This window comes from Emys orbicularis, chromosome 5, assembly GCF_028017835.1.
Source record: "Emys orbicularis isolate rEmyOrb1 chromosome 5, rEmyOrb1.hap1, whole genome shotgun sequence".
Classification (NCBI taxonomy): domain Eukaryota; kingdom Metazoa; phylum Chordata; order Testudines; family Emydidae; genus Emys; species Emys orbicularis.
In genome coordinates this window covers 81,935,354-81,952,767 of record NC_088687.1, presented here as the reverse complement: position 1 = coordinate 81,952,767, position 17,414 = coordinate 81,935,354, and the positions used below count along the sequence as shown (strand labels likewise).

Below are 17,414 nucleotides of genomic sequence, written 5' to 3'. Positions count from 1 at the left end.
TTTAGCTTTCTTTTCAGAAGGTGTAGATCTAGGATGCTATTGTCTGCTTTTTTCAGTGATAGCTGGGACGACTAGTGAATTAGGGTGTGTAAATAAAAATACTGCTCCCTTATATGGCATAAAGTACTTCTGCTTTGTACTTTTTGGAGTGGGGGCACAAGTGGCTTGAGTGTGCCAGTCTGCTGTAGTCAGTTCTCAGAGGGCTTCACTAATTTTAAGTGCCACCTTACTGGGACCAGTGGTCTGGAGAATGTCCAATAGTTTATCAGGGGGGTGTCCTACACTTCCTCCAGAGGGATTTTGAGTGTAGATCAATAGATCTTGAAATCACCAGTAGTCATCAGGCAGTGATGGCAAGGCTGGTGCAACCGCCTTGTATGGGGATGAAGATGACAACCCTGGTGGAGCTTATGATTCCACCTGATCTGGTTCTCCTCTTCCTCTGTTAGATCTTGTGGAGGTGTAGGATCTTCTCAGAGAGAGGAGGATAGTCTAGATTCCAAGTGGGATCATAAGGATTTGGGATGTTGCATGTATGGACCCCTAGAACTCAATAAGGCCAGTGTGAGGGGTGAAACTGAAATTGGGCTGTTCCCATGGAGAAAGGTCCATAGGTCCTGAGGTGCATAGTCCTTCGTAGGTGAGAGGGACAGTGCCCATGACACTAGATCCTCTGTGTGGTCTGACTCCTTACCTTGATGGGAGAGGTGACGCTCTCCAACTGATGCCCAAGTTGGAGGAGGAGGCTTCAAATCCATGGCACTCATTAGTACTCGGGGGGCCTTACTATGCCCCTGCTGGTAGATGGTATTGGTGACAATACATAGGCATGCTCTAAACCACTGATGTGTGGACCTCCCTGGTAAGGATCAGTTCCTAGGAATTCCTAGGTCTGTGTACATGGCAACATCCTGAGGTGCAGAGTATTTATGTCCTGACACAAAGGAATGGATTGGACTTCTTTCTTTCTGTGGTGCCAGCACTGTTGGTATTGTTCCAGTCTTTTCATGCTGTGTTGGTATTAATGAAATTGGAGGCCTTCACTGTCATTTTTCTCTTGTCAGTACCAAGGACAGTCCCACTCCTGTGGTTAACATTGGTTTCAGGATGCTCTTTCCCTTCGGAGCCAAGAGAACAGTACACCATACTCCTTGTAAGCTCCTGACACTCCTGTATTGGGGCAGAGAGTCTAACTCAACTTGATGGGTGTAGGAGAAGAGGTCTTCTTTTTGGATGAGGATCTAGAGGGGGGTTTCTCTCACTTCTTGTAAGCGTGTTTCCTACTCTCTTTATGTCCCCATTTGGAGAGGTGCTTTGCTTTTCTCTTATCAACTTCGGAACCAGAAACCAGTATACTCAGAGGGGCGCTTCTCAATGCCTTTGTCTGATGTATAGAGGAGGGGCCAGGTTCAGAATGGAGCCTCAATAAGACCGTAAGAATGCCCATAGTGGGCAGACCAATGGTCCAACTAGCCCAGTATCCTGACTTACAACAGTGGCCAATGCCAGATGCTTCAAAGGGAATGAACAGAACAGGGCAATCCTCAAGTGATCCATCCCCTATTGTCCAGTCTCAGCATCTGGCAGCTAGAGGCTTAGGGACATTCAGACCATGTGGTTGCATCCCTCACCATCTTGCCTAACAGCCATTGATGGACCTATCTTCTATGAACTTTTCTAATTCTTTTTTTAACCCATTTATAGTTTTGGCCTTTGCAACATCCCCCAGCAATGAGTTTCACAGGTTGACTGTGAATTGTGTGAAGAAATACTTCCTTTTGTTTGTTTTAAACCTGCTATTAATTCAATTGGGTGACCTGTCATGATTATATAGACTTCAATCATGCCCCCCGCCCCTTAGACATCTTTTTCCCAAGCTGAATAGTCCCAGTCTTATTAATCTCTCCTCATATGGAAGCTGTTCCATACCCATAATAATTTTTGATGCCCTTCTCCGTATCTTTTCCAGTTCTAATATATGTTTTTTGAGATGGGGTGACCATAATTGCATTCAGTATTCAAGATGGTGGGTATACATAGGTTTACATAGTGGTATTCTGATATTTTCTGTCTTGTTATCTATCCCTCTCCTAATGGTTCCTAACATTCTGTTAGGTTTTTTGACTGCTGCTGCATATTGAGCAGAGGTTTTCAGAGAACTATCCACATTGACTTCAATATCTCTTTCCTGAGTGGTAATAGCTAATTTAGATCATTTTGTATGTATAATTGAGATTATGTTTTCCAAATGCATTACTTTGCATTTACCAACACTGAATTTCATCTGCCATTTTGTTGCCCAATCACATAGTTTTGTGATATCACTTTGTAACTCTTCAGAGTCTGCTTTGGACTTAACTATTTTGAATAATTTTGTATCATCTGCAAGCTTTGCCACCTCACTGTTTACCCCTTTTCCCAGATTATTTATGAATATGTTGAATAGCACTGGTTCCAGTAGACTCTTGGGGGACCCCACTATTTACTTCTTTCCATTCTGAAAACTGACCAATTATTCCTACCCTTTGCTTCCTATCTTTTAACCAGTTACTGATCCATGACTGCCTATTTTGCTTAAGAGTCTTTGGTCAGGGACTTTATCAAAGGCTTTCTGAAAGTTCAAGTACACTATATCCACTGAATCACCCTTGTCCACATGTTTATTGACTCCCTCAAAGAATTTGAATAGATTAGTCCATAGCTGACGATAGCCTATACTCACAGGCTTGGCAGATTCTGCTTGGAATGGATCCGCAAATGCTCCACTTCGAGGGGATGAGGGTTTTCCAGAGACGACAGCAGAAGCATTTGTAGTGGTCATCACTGATCAGAAAGGCCCAAAGGCAGACTAATTGTATCCCAGGATCCTTGGGCATAGTAGATGCCTCTAAAGGATGGGGGAGAGGTCGGCTAAGGGGAAGACCCTGAAGTTTTGAACCACTAAAAACTACACTAATTATAAAACTGTCTAAAATGTATTTATCTAAAAACTATTTATACATAATTACAAGTTTGAAGAATGCTTGCTAATGCTGCAGATGCTGAAGAGGTTCCATCTCAGACTACAGGTAGTAGAAAGGAACTGGAGAGGCAGTTAGTCTGCACTGCCCCTTATGCCCTCTGTTCAGAGCATGAGGAGGAGAAGGGTACAAGTGTGGACAAACAGATGCTGCTAGCAAAAATCTTCCAGCCTCAAGCACATGCCCATCTAAAGTGGACTACACATAGGTACCATCACCTGAAGAATCTAAATTTTTTTTGAGGGATTGGAGTATGTTTTCCTCTGAGTTCTTTCTTGGCTACAGATCCAATTGCTGATGATGGTTAACTACACCAGTTGCTAAAAGAAATTCAAGTTCATTCTCTACTCAAAAGCAAAGCAATTTGTATTTATTTATATTCTTTAATATCCCCCTCTCCTCTCCCCACTATCTCACTTCCAAGGAGTTGTTCAATGGATCCAATCCCCTACTCTGGAAATATATTTTGGCTCCAATCCAATCTTCCAATCCCTCATATGTGGCCTCTTTCCCTCCTCTCTTTGTTGCCCCATGTTCCCCTATTGCATTTTTTACACCACATCTTTGTCTATCCCAGTTTTTCTCATCCTTTTCAGGGTGTCAACCCTGTATCCAAAACCAAAAATGTTCATGACACCCTTCATTTACTATAAAAATAAGGCTAAAAATGTATCAGTGCTAACAACAAATGTATATAATTTATTTGTGTGTTTAAGAGATTACACTGGTCTACAATTTTTGAGAAGTCGTCTGCTTCAGAGATAGAATGTGCTATTTATTATGTATTTTGATGTGCTGAATTCAAATATGACAATAAAACAACTGATTGGCTACTGTTTCTAAGGCTAGGTCTACACTACAGCGGGGGTCCGACCTAAGATACGCAACTTCAGCTACGTGAATACCGTAGCTGAAGTTGCGTATTTTAGGTCGGCTTACCTAGCGGTGAGGACGCGGGAAAGTCGACCGCTGCCGCGCTGCCGCCGACTCCGCTGCCGCCTCCTGCCGAGGTGGATTTCCGGAGTCGACGGCAGAGCGATCAGGGATCGATTTTACCGCGTCTTCACTAGACGCGGTAAGCCGATCCCCGATAAACCGATTGCTACCCGCCGGATCGGCGGGTAGTGAAGACAAAGCCATAGATATTTAAGTTTTTACATTTTATGTCCATGTATATTGTGTAGATAGTAGAGTTTTAATCATAAATTGTAAACCTAGGTCTTTTAATGTGTTTATGGTTGCTTTACATGATAATATTTCACCTGTCCTGTTTATGTAACACTTTAAAAATCAGCAAAAGGGTTATATAAATAAAATTTATTATGAAACAAAAGGCAAAAAACTATTCTGTACATAGTTTAGTCCTATTCAGTGTCTACTCGGCGCTTCTTGGCTTGTCTCTTGTATTCATTAAATGGAGCATCTCTCGTCACTGTCCAGCAATAGTCTGCAAGCACTGATGGGCTCCATTTGCCCTGATAGCGTTTCTCCATTGTTGCAATGTCCTGGTGAAATCGCTCGCCATGCTCGTCGCTCACTGCTCCGCAGTTCGGTGGAAAAAAATCTAGATGAGAGTGCAAAAAATGTATCTTTAGTGACATGTTGCAACCAAGGCTTTTGTATGCCTTGAGGAGGTTTTCCACCAACAACCTGTAGTTGTCTGCCTTGTTGTTTCCGAGAAAATTTATTGCCACTAACTGGAAGGCTTTCCATGCTGTCTTTTCCTTGCCACGCAGTGCATGGTCAAATGCATCATCTGGAAGAAGTTCACGAATCTTCACGAAACAACCTTCAAATCTCCACGAAGCTGCCACTGATGTTGGTCATAGTTTATGCACCTCATAGTTTATGTTTCATGTTGTCATAGGTTTCCTTCATATGGACTGCATGACCAACTGGAATTGATGGCAAAACATTGCCATTATGCAGTAAAACAGCTTTAAGACTCGTCTTCGATGAATCAATGAACAGTCTCCACTCATCTGGATCATGAACGATGTTGAGGGCTGCCATCACACCATCGATGTTGTTGCAGGCTACAAGATCACCTTCCATGAAGAAGAATGGGACAAGATCCTTTTGACGGTCACGGAACATGGAAACCCTAACATCACCTGCCAGGAGATTCCACTGCTGTAGTCTGGAGCCCAACAGCTCTGCCTTACTCTTGGGTAGTTCCAAATCCCTGACAAGGTCATTCAGTTCACCTTGTGTTATGAGGTGTGGTTCAGAGGAGGAGGATGGGAGAAAATGTGGGTCCTGTGACATTGATGGTTCAGGACCAGAAGTTTCATCCTCTTCCTCTTCCTCGTCTGACTCAAGTGAGAATGATTCTGGTTCATCAGGAACCGGCAATCCTTCTCCGTGGGGTACTGGGCGTATAGCTGATGGAATGTTTGGATAATGCACAGTCCACTTTTTCTTCTTTGACACACCTTTCCCAACTGGAGGCACCATGCAGAAGTAACAATTGCTGGTATGATCTGTTGGCTCTCTCCAAATCATTGGCACTGCAAAAGGCATAGATTTCCTTTTCCTGTTCAACCACTGGCGAAGATTTGTTGCACAAGTGTTGCAGCATATGTGTGGGGCCCACCTCTTGTCCTGATCTCCAATTTTGCAGCCAAAATAAAGGTGATAGGCTTTCTTAACCATAGTGGTTATACTGCGCTTTTGTGATGCAAAAGTCACTTCACCACAAACATAGCAGAAGTTATCTGCACTGTTCACACAAGTACGAGGCATCTCTGCTCACTTTGGCTAAACAGAAATGTGTCCCTTTGCAAAATCAAACACTGACAAATAAGAGAGCACGCCACTGTATGATTTCTAGAGCTGATATAGGGCAATTTGTTCAGCAGAGTGATGTAAGCTTCGTTATGTTTGCATCATAGAATCATAGAATATCAGGGTTGGAAGGGACCTCAGGAGGTCATCTAGTTCAACCCCCTGCTCAAAGCAGGACCAATCCCCAGACAGATTTTTGCCCCCAATCCCTAAATGGCCCCCTCAAGGATTGAACTCACAACCCTGGGTTTAGCAGGCCAATGCTCAAACCACTGAGCTATCCCTCCCCCCGAGGGGAGTCATCCATGACTTCTAGGAAGAACATGATGCAATTCATATCATGTATGACGCAATACCAGCTTCAGATTGCATCATTCATTGTTTTGCCTAAAAAGCAAGTACTGTCCAAACCCAGTCATAGTTTTATTCATAGATCCAGTCAAAGATGTATTTTAGTCATTTCTGGTTTAAATTGAGATCCCTTCCCTTTATAACTCACTTATCCTCCGCCATTCCCAAGTCAAGGGTTGTATATACTGACCCAATAGCATATCTTGAAAACTAGAGCCAATCAACAATTTTAAGCATCATTTTCGTTCTCAGTGACCCAGAATTAGTAAAGTTTGACTACATTTATTTCAGAAGCATTTTGGCTGTAGAGCAGTGTTATCAAAGGATACTTGACCTTATACAATAAGGGTGCGATATTTTCTTTGCTTGAGACTGTAATACAATTGTGACCCCTGATAATTTTTATGACCCTCCTCATTGTCACAACAAGACAGCTGAGGCTTTTAATATAGCACCCCTCCACTGGCTAGCCTAAATGGCTGAACAGTTAAGCAGGGGTAGAGATGAGGTCTAGCAAACTGTCTCTTCTGCATCGTGTTGTTTGTGCTGGGGCAGTGGAATCCAATGCAACTTTCTTCACCCCAGATCTTCAGTGACTAAAAGTAAGCATGGACGTGGCCTGTTTATCTCTCTCCTTTTCTGGGAAGGAGCTGATTGAGAAGCTACATCACTATTGCTAGAGGTGGGATCTATTACTTCCTCCCTTGCTCATGTCCATTTGTGACTGCCACAATCACAAATTAGATTACTTGTGTCTGCAGTACTACAGACCTTATCAATATGTACTGACATATTTTGCAGTACTGGCGGCAGCATTTCATAGCTTGTGGCAATGCCTCTCTGTGAAATTAAAAAAACATGTCACAAACTGGCTTTACAGATGTCACATGCCACCTCAGTGGACAAGTCAGAGCATGATGTGTTCCCCTACATTTGCTGAGAAACATGTCACAGTCCAATCTAACTTTTATAAGCAATTTTCCATTGAGTCTTTTCTCTCACATTTGGTGTTATGAAACGGTTAAATAAAATGAAGAATATGTCCATCTTATATTACTTACATGGAATTATACATGGATGGCTTATTAAATGCAGGGTATTTTTGATATTACATCTGCAGAGATGGGAAAACCACATATATGAATAAGTGTAATCCAGTCATAGCTTTATGGAGCCAAAATTCTCTAGCAAGTGTCCCTAGGTGCTGCATTTTACATTCAGTTTGCTGAGTTAGCTGAAATGTGTGCAATATCACCAGTAGGCAAAGAGATCCCTATTGACTATGTATAGAAGGAGGCTCCTGTGCATTGTTTATTTCAGCAAGCATATGAACTAGCTCATGCCCATGAAATGTAGAACAGTTTCACTTGTTTTCAACAATAGTATGTGAATAATGTGTAGGGTTGAAAACTCTCTCTTCTTGGAAAGTTACATTCTTTTTTTAAAATTAGACATGCCTATATTTCTGAATGTGTCTTTGGCACGAATAGTCCAGTAAAGTTATCTTTTTGTGACATTCAGACTCATAAGTGTTTTAGCTCTTTGGGGCTTACAAGCCCTTGGTATTTTACTTTCGTTTACCACTCTTCTACAGTCTCTCCTTCTCACAGAGATGTCTCAAATTTAATACTGCCTAAAATCTAATAAAGCCACTTCAAAATTTTAGCTGATGTTAACATTGCAATTACATCCATTATCTTCAAATTATTGTACCAACTTTTCCCCAAATCCCAAACAGACATTGATATATAAAAAATATGTTTGATTGTAATAACTAGAAATGCTGACTCAAAGTCTGTGACTGAGCACTTTTAATCTTGAAGTTTTATCAATGTGATTATTATTTAAAAAATTCTGTGTCAGAAGCCTAGCTCTGAATCACTTATTTATATAAACAGACCAGTTGTATGACCAATGAAGAAAAAACAAAATTCAGCTAGGAAACAGATTGGTCTGCCATGCATGAGACTTGAGCTGGATTCCTAGACAGGTCTCCAGGCTGACAGGGAGACTGGAAATGCTGCTTTGGGAGTTGTATTCTGCCACAGGGGAAAAGAATTTCTCCTATTACTCAGCAGTCAAATTTCTTGCATTGTTCACAGTGGCTTCAGTCCAAGTAAGAGCTACTTCAAAGGCTTTATTCAGCTTAAGCTGTGGCTTGGACTGAAATTTAACAAGCCTGTTTCAACAAAGGCAATGAAGATTTACGGATCATAAGTCCCTCTGGGTTTGATTATTAATTTACATTGATAAAAAAGAATAACTTCCCCCTTGATATTTTCCTCCCTTGTCTGGGCATATGGATCAGAGAGCAACAAATATGGCTTTCAAAAGTTAGATTTGTACATTTATCGTTCCATAATCACAGTGGTTTAAACTTCTTATTAACCAAACAGGACACTAATTTCAGTTCTACTGATTTTCATATTGCAGATATAAAGCCTATTTTTGTATTAACTTGATAAGTTAGTTTTTATCATAGATCCTGAAAGAGCTCATAAAGCCATTCATGGGCTCAGAGTACCAATATTCATAAACTGGTCATAGACACAGAAGTAGCAGAAAATACATTAAGGTCCTGATCCAACTCTCATTGAAGTCAATGAGTTTTCTTAACGACATCAGTAGAAGAAGCACTCTCCCATAATTAGGTAAATCTAGATTTATATAATGCTTAATGTTCAATATTTGTGAAATTAAATAACTTAAATGAACAGGATCATAATAGATTGTATAAGAGGAAGAGATTGTAGAGGCACTTAGGAAAATGAAAAAGGAGAAAGCACCTAGGCTGGATGACGTATCGGAGGATATTTAAGTTATTGGGAAACGAAAGTGTCAAGTATTTTACAAGTCTGTTCAATGATATACTTAAAAAAGAGAAAATGTCGCATGAATGGCATAAAAGCTTTGTGGTTCACATTTTTAAACATAAAGGAGATACTGCAGTGTGTGGTAATTATTGCCCAATTAAGATGACATCAGATCCTATGAAAGCACAGGAGAAGATTATTGAAAAACATCTGTGTGGAACAGTGGAAATTTGGAAGGGTCAGCATTGATTTACGCTGGGATGGAGTACAATTGATGTCATATTTGTTCTTTGAATCCTCATGGAAAAGTTCAGAGAAAAGAGAAGGTAACTGGGTATGGTCCTTGTGGATTTGGAGAAGTCGTACAATTGTGTACCAAGAGATTACTTTGGTGAAGTTTGTGAAGGAGAGGTGTGTCAGAGGGATATGGCTGTCTTATCCGGGATATGGATGATGGAGTGATTACCGTAGTCAAAATCAAATGGGGCTCACAGCAAAGAATTTCCAGGAAACATTGGCCTTTATCAGGGCTCAGCCCGGAGCTCTGTTTTGTTTGCAGTTGTTCTGGGCGTGATAAGTGAGAATATATGAAGGGAGCCACCTTGGAGTGTGTGATTTGCTTAAGACTTAGGGTATGTCTACACTGCAAAAAAAAAAAAAAAAAAAAATGTGTCTCAGCAAGTCTCAGAGCCTGGGTCAGCTGACTCTGGCTCACTGAAATTGCACTATGGGGCTTAAAACAACAGTGGGCTGCAGACCATGCTCTGGAAACTCAACAAAGCAGAAGGGCCTCAGAGCCCTTTCTCCAGCTTGAGTGGGAATATCTACCCTGCTATTTGTAGCCCCACAGTGTGAACCCTGGGAGCCCGAGTCAGTTGATCCGGGCTCTGAGCTGCTGCTGTGCAGGGTTTTTTTGCAGTGGAGATGTACCCTTAAGAAATATGCGCTGAAGATTGTGAGACTTTGCAGACCAACTTTGAAAAGTGGGCAACAAAGTTTTGGGCAAGCGGGACTTACAGTGAGCATCAGTAAGACTGAGGCTTTGATAACTTGAGGGAGGAGGACTCATCATAAAGGATATTACAGGCTTAGAAGAGTGAAATAATGTAAATACCTAGGATCAATAGTTGCTGATAATGGTGCCTTTCTGAGTGATGCCTGGCATCATACCAAATTGCTTGGTGCAAGTGGCTTGAGCTGACCCCAGTTGTCTGTGATAAAAAGATGCCAATAAAGTTAAAAGGTACAGTATATAGAACTGTAATTCAACCCATCCTAAAGTATGGAATAGAGAGTTGGCCCGCCAGAAGAAAAGAAATCAGTATGCTCTCCACTACAGAAATGAAGATGCTGAAATGATCAAATGGTTCTACACTCTGACAGGAAATGAAACAAGGATGTAAGGTACCTAATGCAGATTGCCTCAATCGAACACAAATTGAGGGAGGCTAGGCTACAATGGTATGGACATGTTCAGTGGAAACCTGAGAGGTATATTGGTAGGATAGCTCTTGCAATGATCGTGGATGGAAAATGACCAAAGGAGAGGCCAAAGGCTTGGTACATGGACCAGATATCAGCGGACATTAGAGAGACCAATTTACACGACATGAGCATGAGTCTTGGAAGAAGGCTATAAAACTCACCGACCCCGAATAGGGAAGTGGCAAGAAAGAAGAGGAAGAAACAACTTAAATGATAATTTAACAGACAATGAGGCAAAATATAAAACCATTTAAAAATAGGACAGACAGAGAAAAAACATTATTTTTTCCACTTTTTTGTCTTTATGTCATCTGTTTAGACAGATAATAAATACCTGTTTCTGGTTGAAGTGTTTAGTAATCCTTTGATCACTACCTAAATACAAATACATGATATCATAATAACTAACAACAACAAAAAATTTAAATGCTAAATAAGGTAAATTATGCTTGATGGGGAGGAAAACAGAGAATATACAATACACATGTTGGAAATTAAGTGTGAACTACAGGCTTTTACAGCTTATATTTTATATACCTTAAAAATTTGACATTTCTGATTTATAGTCTTTTTTTTTTTAAAAGGTATTTCAACTGCTATTCTGCTGAAAAATACTTGCAAAGTACTTAATTTTTTTAGATCCTATCTAAAGAATGAGAGTTTCAATTAAATTGCTCTGAAGGTTTAAGCTGTTACCAGAAACCACTGATAAAAATAAAGCTTTATATTGTACAGTTGGGCATAGTCCATATATAACCAACAAAACAGACATCCAGATTTATGGTGATAATAATCATATAAACTAGAACTTACCTATAAAGTAGGATAGCAGTATTGCCAGTAGCACTGAGACTCCTACAGCACAGAGTGCAGTACATTTCCAGCTACAGTACTTTGAAGACTTCTTGAATTTAAAAGCACTTCTTGATAGTGTATTTCTAGGTAGTGGCCGAGTAGGGGGGGAATAAACAGAGCCAGATGCCATTGTGTAACCTGGTGTTGCAGTACTGAACAGTGGTGTTGTCCCTGTTCCTGTTTTGAATAAGAAATGCCTGTGGAAGAAAAAGACTATATTAAAACACAATAATAAATAAACAAATGGAACAGGCAGAGACATTTTTGGTTCTCCTTAAAGCTGTTTGCCTTTTTTTCTTAATATCTTAAATTTTTTTTCAACCTACATAAATTCTTGAAACCAATACACTGCAAAACTCTTACATAGAAAAAACAGCATATTTTTAAAGTACAAGTGAAAATATTTGTGATACATACTCTGTCCACAGAGGGACCAGAACCATACTAACTACAATAATGTAGGCAGTGTAGCTAGCAGAGTTCTTGCCAAATTCCCTGACAAGTTTGGACAGGCATTTTTTCGTCTGAATCCTATGTTATAAAACTATGTCACATATTACAGTGATCAGGATTAAAAAGTCAATGTTTTCCAGATACCACACCTCTATCACAATTGTTTCTTAGTCTAAATACAGGGTGTGACAGATATTGAAACCCCATGCAGTATCTTTGGATACTCCTGTGTTAAAATTATGTATGGTTTCATGTATGACTGTGTTCTGCTCCATCGGTGAGAATTACCAGAGTTCCTCCAGGAACTAAAAACAGTGGGGGTGATTACCTTGGGGATTGTCAGTAACTCCAGAGAAGCACGACCTTGGGTCGTTAAATATATTGGTCCAGAGAGTAGGAGACAAAGAAAGGGCTTTTGGTATAAAAGGATGAGCTTGAACAGACCCAGGGCCTTCTTTCTGACCCAGGAAATGAACAGAACCTTCTGTCCAATGGGGCTCCCAAATCCTTTCAAAAGGGTGGGAATGCTTTGGCCTAAGAGGGTCCCATAAGATTGATGAGTGACTCCTGGTATATTTATTATGTTTTCTCTATAATGCTTTTACCTTAAGAACAAATGTGCTTGCTTAGAAAGAGCTGTGTAGTAACTTGGAATTGCTGGCAATATACTGTTCATAGCCCTTGGAGAAAAAGCAATGCACAGGCACTGGTCTTTACCATAGTGTAAGGCAGGGAGCTGTGCCCTTCCAAAGCAGCAGCATCTCAAATATAACTGCATGGCAACTTTTGGCAAATGTGGGCAGTTTCGTTTTTGATGTACCCCCAAGAATCATTTCATAATCTTCAGTTTATGTTTGTGGATATCACCCTACTAAGGTGTGATCATGGAACCAGGAGCTGGTTTCATTTTGGGGATTGGGTAGGTACAAAATTGTTTTGCAAGCCTGCCCAAAAAGGTTGTAGGCAGAATTAGAGGGGAAAAAATAAAGCAATGTTTAGGACTCTCTCAATGAGTGAGTCAATCACCATGCTAACGCTGACTACATTTTTAACTGAAATTTCTGGGGAGAATACCACTCTAAATGAGCTCTGAGGCAACATGTTCAAATGAGGCTTCAAGAAGCTTGTAAAACCTCACCAACTGGGTTAAGAAGGAGCACTGTGTAGAATTTTGTTATTGCCAGAAACACCAACAGCAAGACAGAACTATACAGGTGTGTGCATACCAGAGGAGGAAACAGAGGGTGGCCAAACCATACAATTATTTATAATAATTATGTTATAATATAATTATTATTTAGTAAGATACATTGGAGTTACATCAGGAATGAATCTGCTCTTTTACTCCCTGGGAGAAATGATGACACTTGATAACCAGGAAAATTTGTGCTTTGAGAAAGATTTGTGCTGTGGGAAACCAGTACGCCATTAGAACCTTGGCATCAGCTGCCCTTCTTTGAAATATTTCCCCCGAGAAGATTCTTGGTAATATACAGCATAAGGAACTTCACTTGTAAACAATATTAAGGCTACTGGTAATGACGGCAGATCTGGGAACACCAAAGAAGCCCACCACATAGCATTTAGCTTCAGAAAGGGGAACTACACAAAAATGAGGAAGCTAGTTAAACAGAAATTAAAAGGTACAGTCCCAAAAGTGAAATGCCTGCAAGCTGCATGGAAACTTTTTAAAAACACCATAATAAAGCCTCAAATTAACTGTATATTCCAAATTAAAAAAACATAGTAAGAGGACCAAAAAAGTGCCACCATGATTAAACAACAAAGTAAAAGAAGTGGTTAGAGGCAAAAAGGCATCCTTTAAAAACTGGAAGTTAAATCCTACTGAGGAAAATAGAAAGGAGCATAAATTCTGGCAAGTCAAGTGTAAAAGTATAATTAGGCAGGACAAAAGAGAATTTGAAGAGCAACTAGCCAAAGACTCAAAAACTAAAAGCAAAAATTTTTTTAGTACATCATAAGCAGTAAGCCTGCTAAACATTCAGTGGAGCCATTGGTCGATCGAGGTGCTAAAGGAGCACTCAAGGAAGATAAACCCACTGCAGAGAAACTAAATGAATTCTTTGCATCATTCTTCACACCTGAGCCATTCTTTTTAGGTGACAAGTCTAAGGAACTGTCTCAGATTGAGGTGTCATTACAGGAGGTTTTGGAACAAATTGATAAATTAAACAGTAATAAGTCACCAGGACTAGATGCTATTCACCCAAGAATTCTGAAGGAATTCAAATATGAAATGCAGAACTACTAACTGTGGTATGTAACCCATCATTTAAATCAGCTTCTGTACCAGATGACTGGAGGATAGCTAATGTGATGCCAATTTTTAAAAAAGGCTCCAGAGTCGACCATGGCAATGACAGGCGGGTAAGCCTAACTTCAGTATCAAGCAAACTGGTTGAAACTATAGTAAAGAACAGAATTATCAGACACATAGATGAACAAAATTTGTTGGCAGAGAATCAACACGTTTTTTGTAAAAGGACATCATGCCACACCAATCTATTAAAATTTTTTGAAGGGGTCAACAAATGTGGACAAGGGTGACCCAGTGGATACAGTGTACTTGGACTTTCAGAAAGTCTTTGACAAGGTCAAAGTATGGCCATTCTTATGTTCTTATGTTCATTACGGGCATGACCCTGCAGACCTCATGCAGCTGACTACTGCCACTGAAGCCAAAGGAACAATCTGAGTAGTGACTGTCAAACTGAGTCGGGGTTTGCTGACGCTGGGCTGTGCGGTGCACAATAGCGCCTGCTACAGAGCATCCTGTGCAGGAACATGCTCAGCAAGCAACAGGAGGGAAACTAGGGCTCTCCCTTGCTTCCAAGGAAAGCAGCAAGCATGTGCACTTTTGTTGCTTCGTTTAAAGCCACTTTCATGGAACTTTGCCCATGAACTTCATGGCGATCGGGGGAGGTCCCAGATGACTGGAAAAAGGCTAATGTAGTGCCCATCTTTAAAAAAGGGAAGAAGGAGGATCCGGGGAACTACAGGCCAGTCAGCCTCACCTCAGATCCCTGGAAAAATCATGGAGCAGGTCCTCAAGGAATCAATTCTGAAGCACTTAGAGGAGAGGAAAGTGATCAGGAACAGTCAGCATGGATTCACCAAGGGCAAGTCATGCCTGACTAACCTAATTGCCTTCTATGAGGAGATAACTGGCTCTGTGGATGAGGGGAAAGCACTGGATGCGTTATTCCTTGACTTTAGCAAAGCTTTTGATACAGTCTCCCACAGTTCTTGCCAGCAAGTTAAAGAAGTATGGGCTGGATGAATGGACTATAAGGTGGATAGAAAGCTGGCTAGATCGTCGGGCTCAACGGGTAGTGATCAATGGCTCCATGTCTAGTTGGCAGCCGGTATCAAGCGGAGTGCCCCAAGGGTCGGTCCTGGGGCCGGTTTTGTTCAATATCTTCATTAATGATCTGGAGGATGGCGTGGACTGCACTCTCGGCAAGTTTGCAGATGACACTAAACTGGGAGGAGTGGTAGATATGCTGGAGGGTAGAGATAGGATACAGAGGGACTGAGACAAATTAGAGGATTGGGCCAAAAGAAACCTGATGAGATTCAACAAGGACAAGTGCAGAGTCCTGCACTTAGGACAGAAGAATCCCATGCACTGCTACAGACTAGGGACCGAATAGCTAGGGAGCAGTGCTGCAGAAAAGGACCTAGGAGTTACAGTGGATGAGAAGCTGGATATGAGTCGACAGTGTGCCCTTGTTGCCAAGAAGGCTAACGGCATTTTGGGCTGTATAAGTAGGGGCATTGCCAGCAGATTGAGGGACATGATCATTCCCCTCTATTCGACATTGGTGAGGCCTCATCTGGAGTACTGTGTCCAGTTTGGGGCCCCACACTACAAGAAGGATGTGGAGAAATTGGAAGGAGTCCAGCGGAGGGCAACAAAAATGATTAGGGGGCTGGAACACATGACTTATGAGGAGAGGCTGAGGGAACTGGGATTGTCTAGTGTGCAGAAGAGAAGAATGAGGGGGGATTTGATAGTTGCTTTCAACTACCTGAAAGGGGGTTCCAAAGAGGATGGATCTAGACTGTTCTCAGTGGTACCAGATGACAGAACAAGGATTAATGGTCTCAAGTTGCAGTGGGGGAGGTTAGGTTGGATATTAGGAAAAACCTCTTCACTAGGAGGGTGGTGAACCACTGGAATGGGTTACCTAGGGAGGTGGTGGAATCTCCTTCCTTAGAGGTTTTTAAGGTCAGGCTTGACAAAGCCCTGGCTGGGATGATTTAGTTGGGGATTGGTCCTGCTTTGAGCAGGGGGTTGGACTAGATGACCTCCTGAGGTCCCTTCCAACCCTGATATTCTATGATTCTATGATTCTAAGGTCCCTGACCGAAGGTTCTTAAGCAAACTAAGCAGTCATCGATCCGTAACTGGTTAAAAGATAGGAAACAAATGGTAGGAATATATGGTCAGTTTTCAGAATAGAGAGAGGTAAATAGTGGTGTCCCCCAGGGGTCTGTACTGGGACCAGTGCTGTTCAACATATTCATAAATGATATGGAAAAAGGGGTAAACAGTGAGGTGGCAAAATTTGCAGATGATACAAAATTGCTCAAGATAGTTAAGTCCAAATCAGACTGTAAAGAGTTACAAAGGGATCTCACAAAACTGAGTTACTGGCAACAAAATGGCAGATGAAATTCAGTGTTGACAAATGCAAAGTAATGCACGTTAGAAACATAATCCCAGCAATACATACAAAATGACCACTCAGGAAAGAGATCTTGAAGTAACTGTGGATAGTTCTAGAAAACATCTGCTCAATATGCAATGGCAGTGAAAAAGCTAACAGAATGTTAGGAATTATTAGGAAAGGGATAGATAATAAGACAGAAAATCATAATGCTTCTATATAAATCTAGCTATACCCACATCTTGAATATTGTGTGCAGATCTGGTCACCCAATCTTAATAAAGATATATTAGAATTGGGAAAGGTATAGAGAAGGGCAACAAAAATGATTAGGGGTATGGAACAGCTTCCATATGAGGAGAGATTAAAAAGACTGGGACTTTGCAGCTTGGAAAAGAGACGGCTAAGGGGAGATATGATTGAGGTCTATAAAATCATGACTGGTGTGGAGAAAGTAAATAAGGAAGTGTTATTTACTCCTTCACGTAACATAAGAACTAGGGGTCACCCAATGAAATTAATAGGCAACAGGTTTAAAACAAACTAAAGGAAGTATTTCTTCACACAACGCACAGTCAACCTGTGGAATCATTGACAGGAAATGTTGTGAAGGCCAAAACTATAACAGGGTTCAAAAAAGAACTAGAAAAGTTCATGGAGGATAGGTCCATCAATGGCTATTCACCAGGATGGTCAGGGATGCAACACCATGCTGTGAGTGTCCTTAGCGTCTATTTGCCAGAAGCTGGGAGTGGACGACAGGAGATGGATCACTTGACAATTGCCCTGTTCTGTTCATCCTCTCTGGGGCACCTGGCATTGACCACTGTCAGAAGACAGGATACTGGGCTAGATGGACCATCGGTCTGACCCAGTATGGCTGTTTTTTGTGCTGAATGACAAACATGGCGAAAGATTTTTTATGTTAATGTATGCCACTTTGGGTGGCCAAAGCA

The 17,414-nt window shown here is 41.1% G+C and overlaps 1 protein-coding gene across 8 annotated transcripts in view; it reads right to left on the bottom strand.

The window, feature by feature from the left end:
• TENM3 (teneurin transmembrane protein 3) overlaps positions 1-17,414 on the bottom strand; it is a 502,096-nt gene that overhangs the window by 160,825 nt on the left and 323,857 nt on the right. For all 8 annotated transcript variants that reach the window (XM_065405305.1, XM_065405306.1, XM_065405307.1 and 5 more), the window contains one exon: positions 11,270-11,508. In XM_065405305.1, the coding sequence (XP_065261377.1) occupies positions 11,270-11,508 (239 nt within the window). The remainder of the gene's footprint in view (positions 1-11,269; positions 11,509-17,414) is intronic.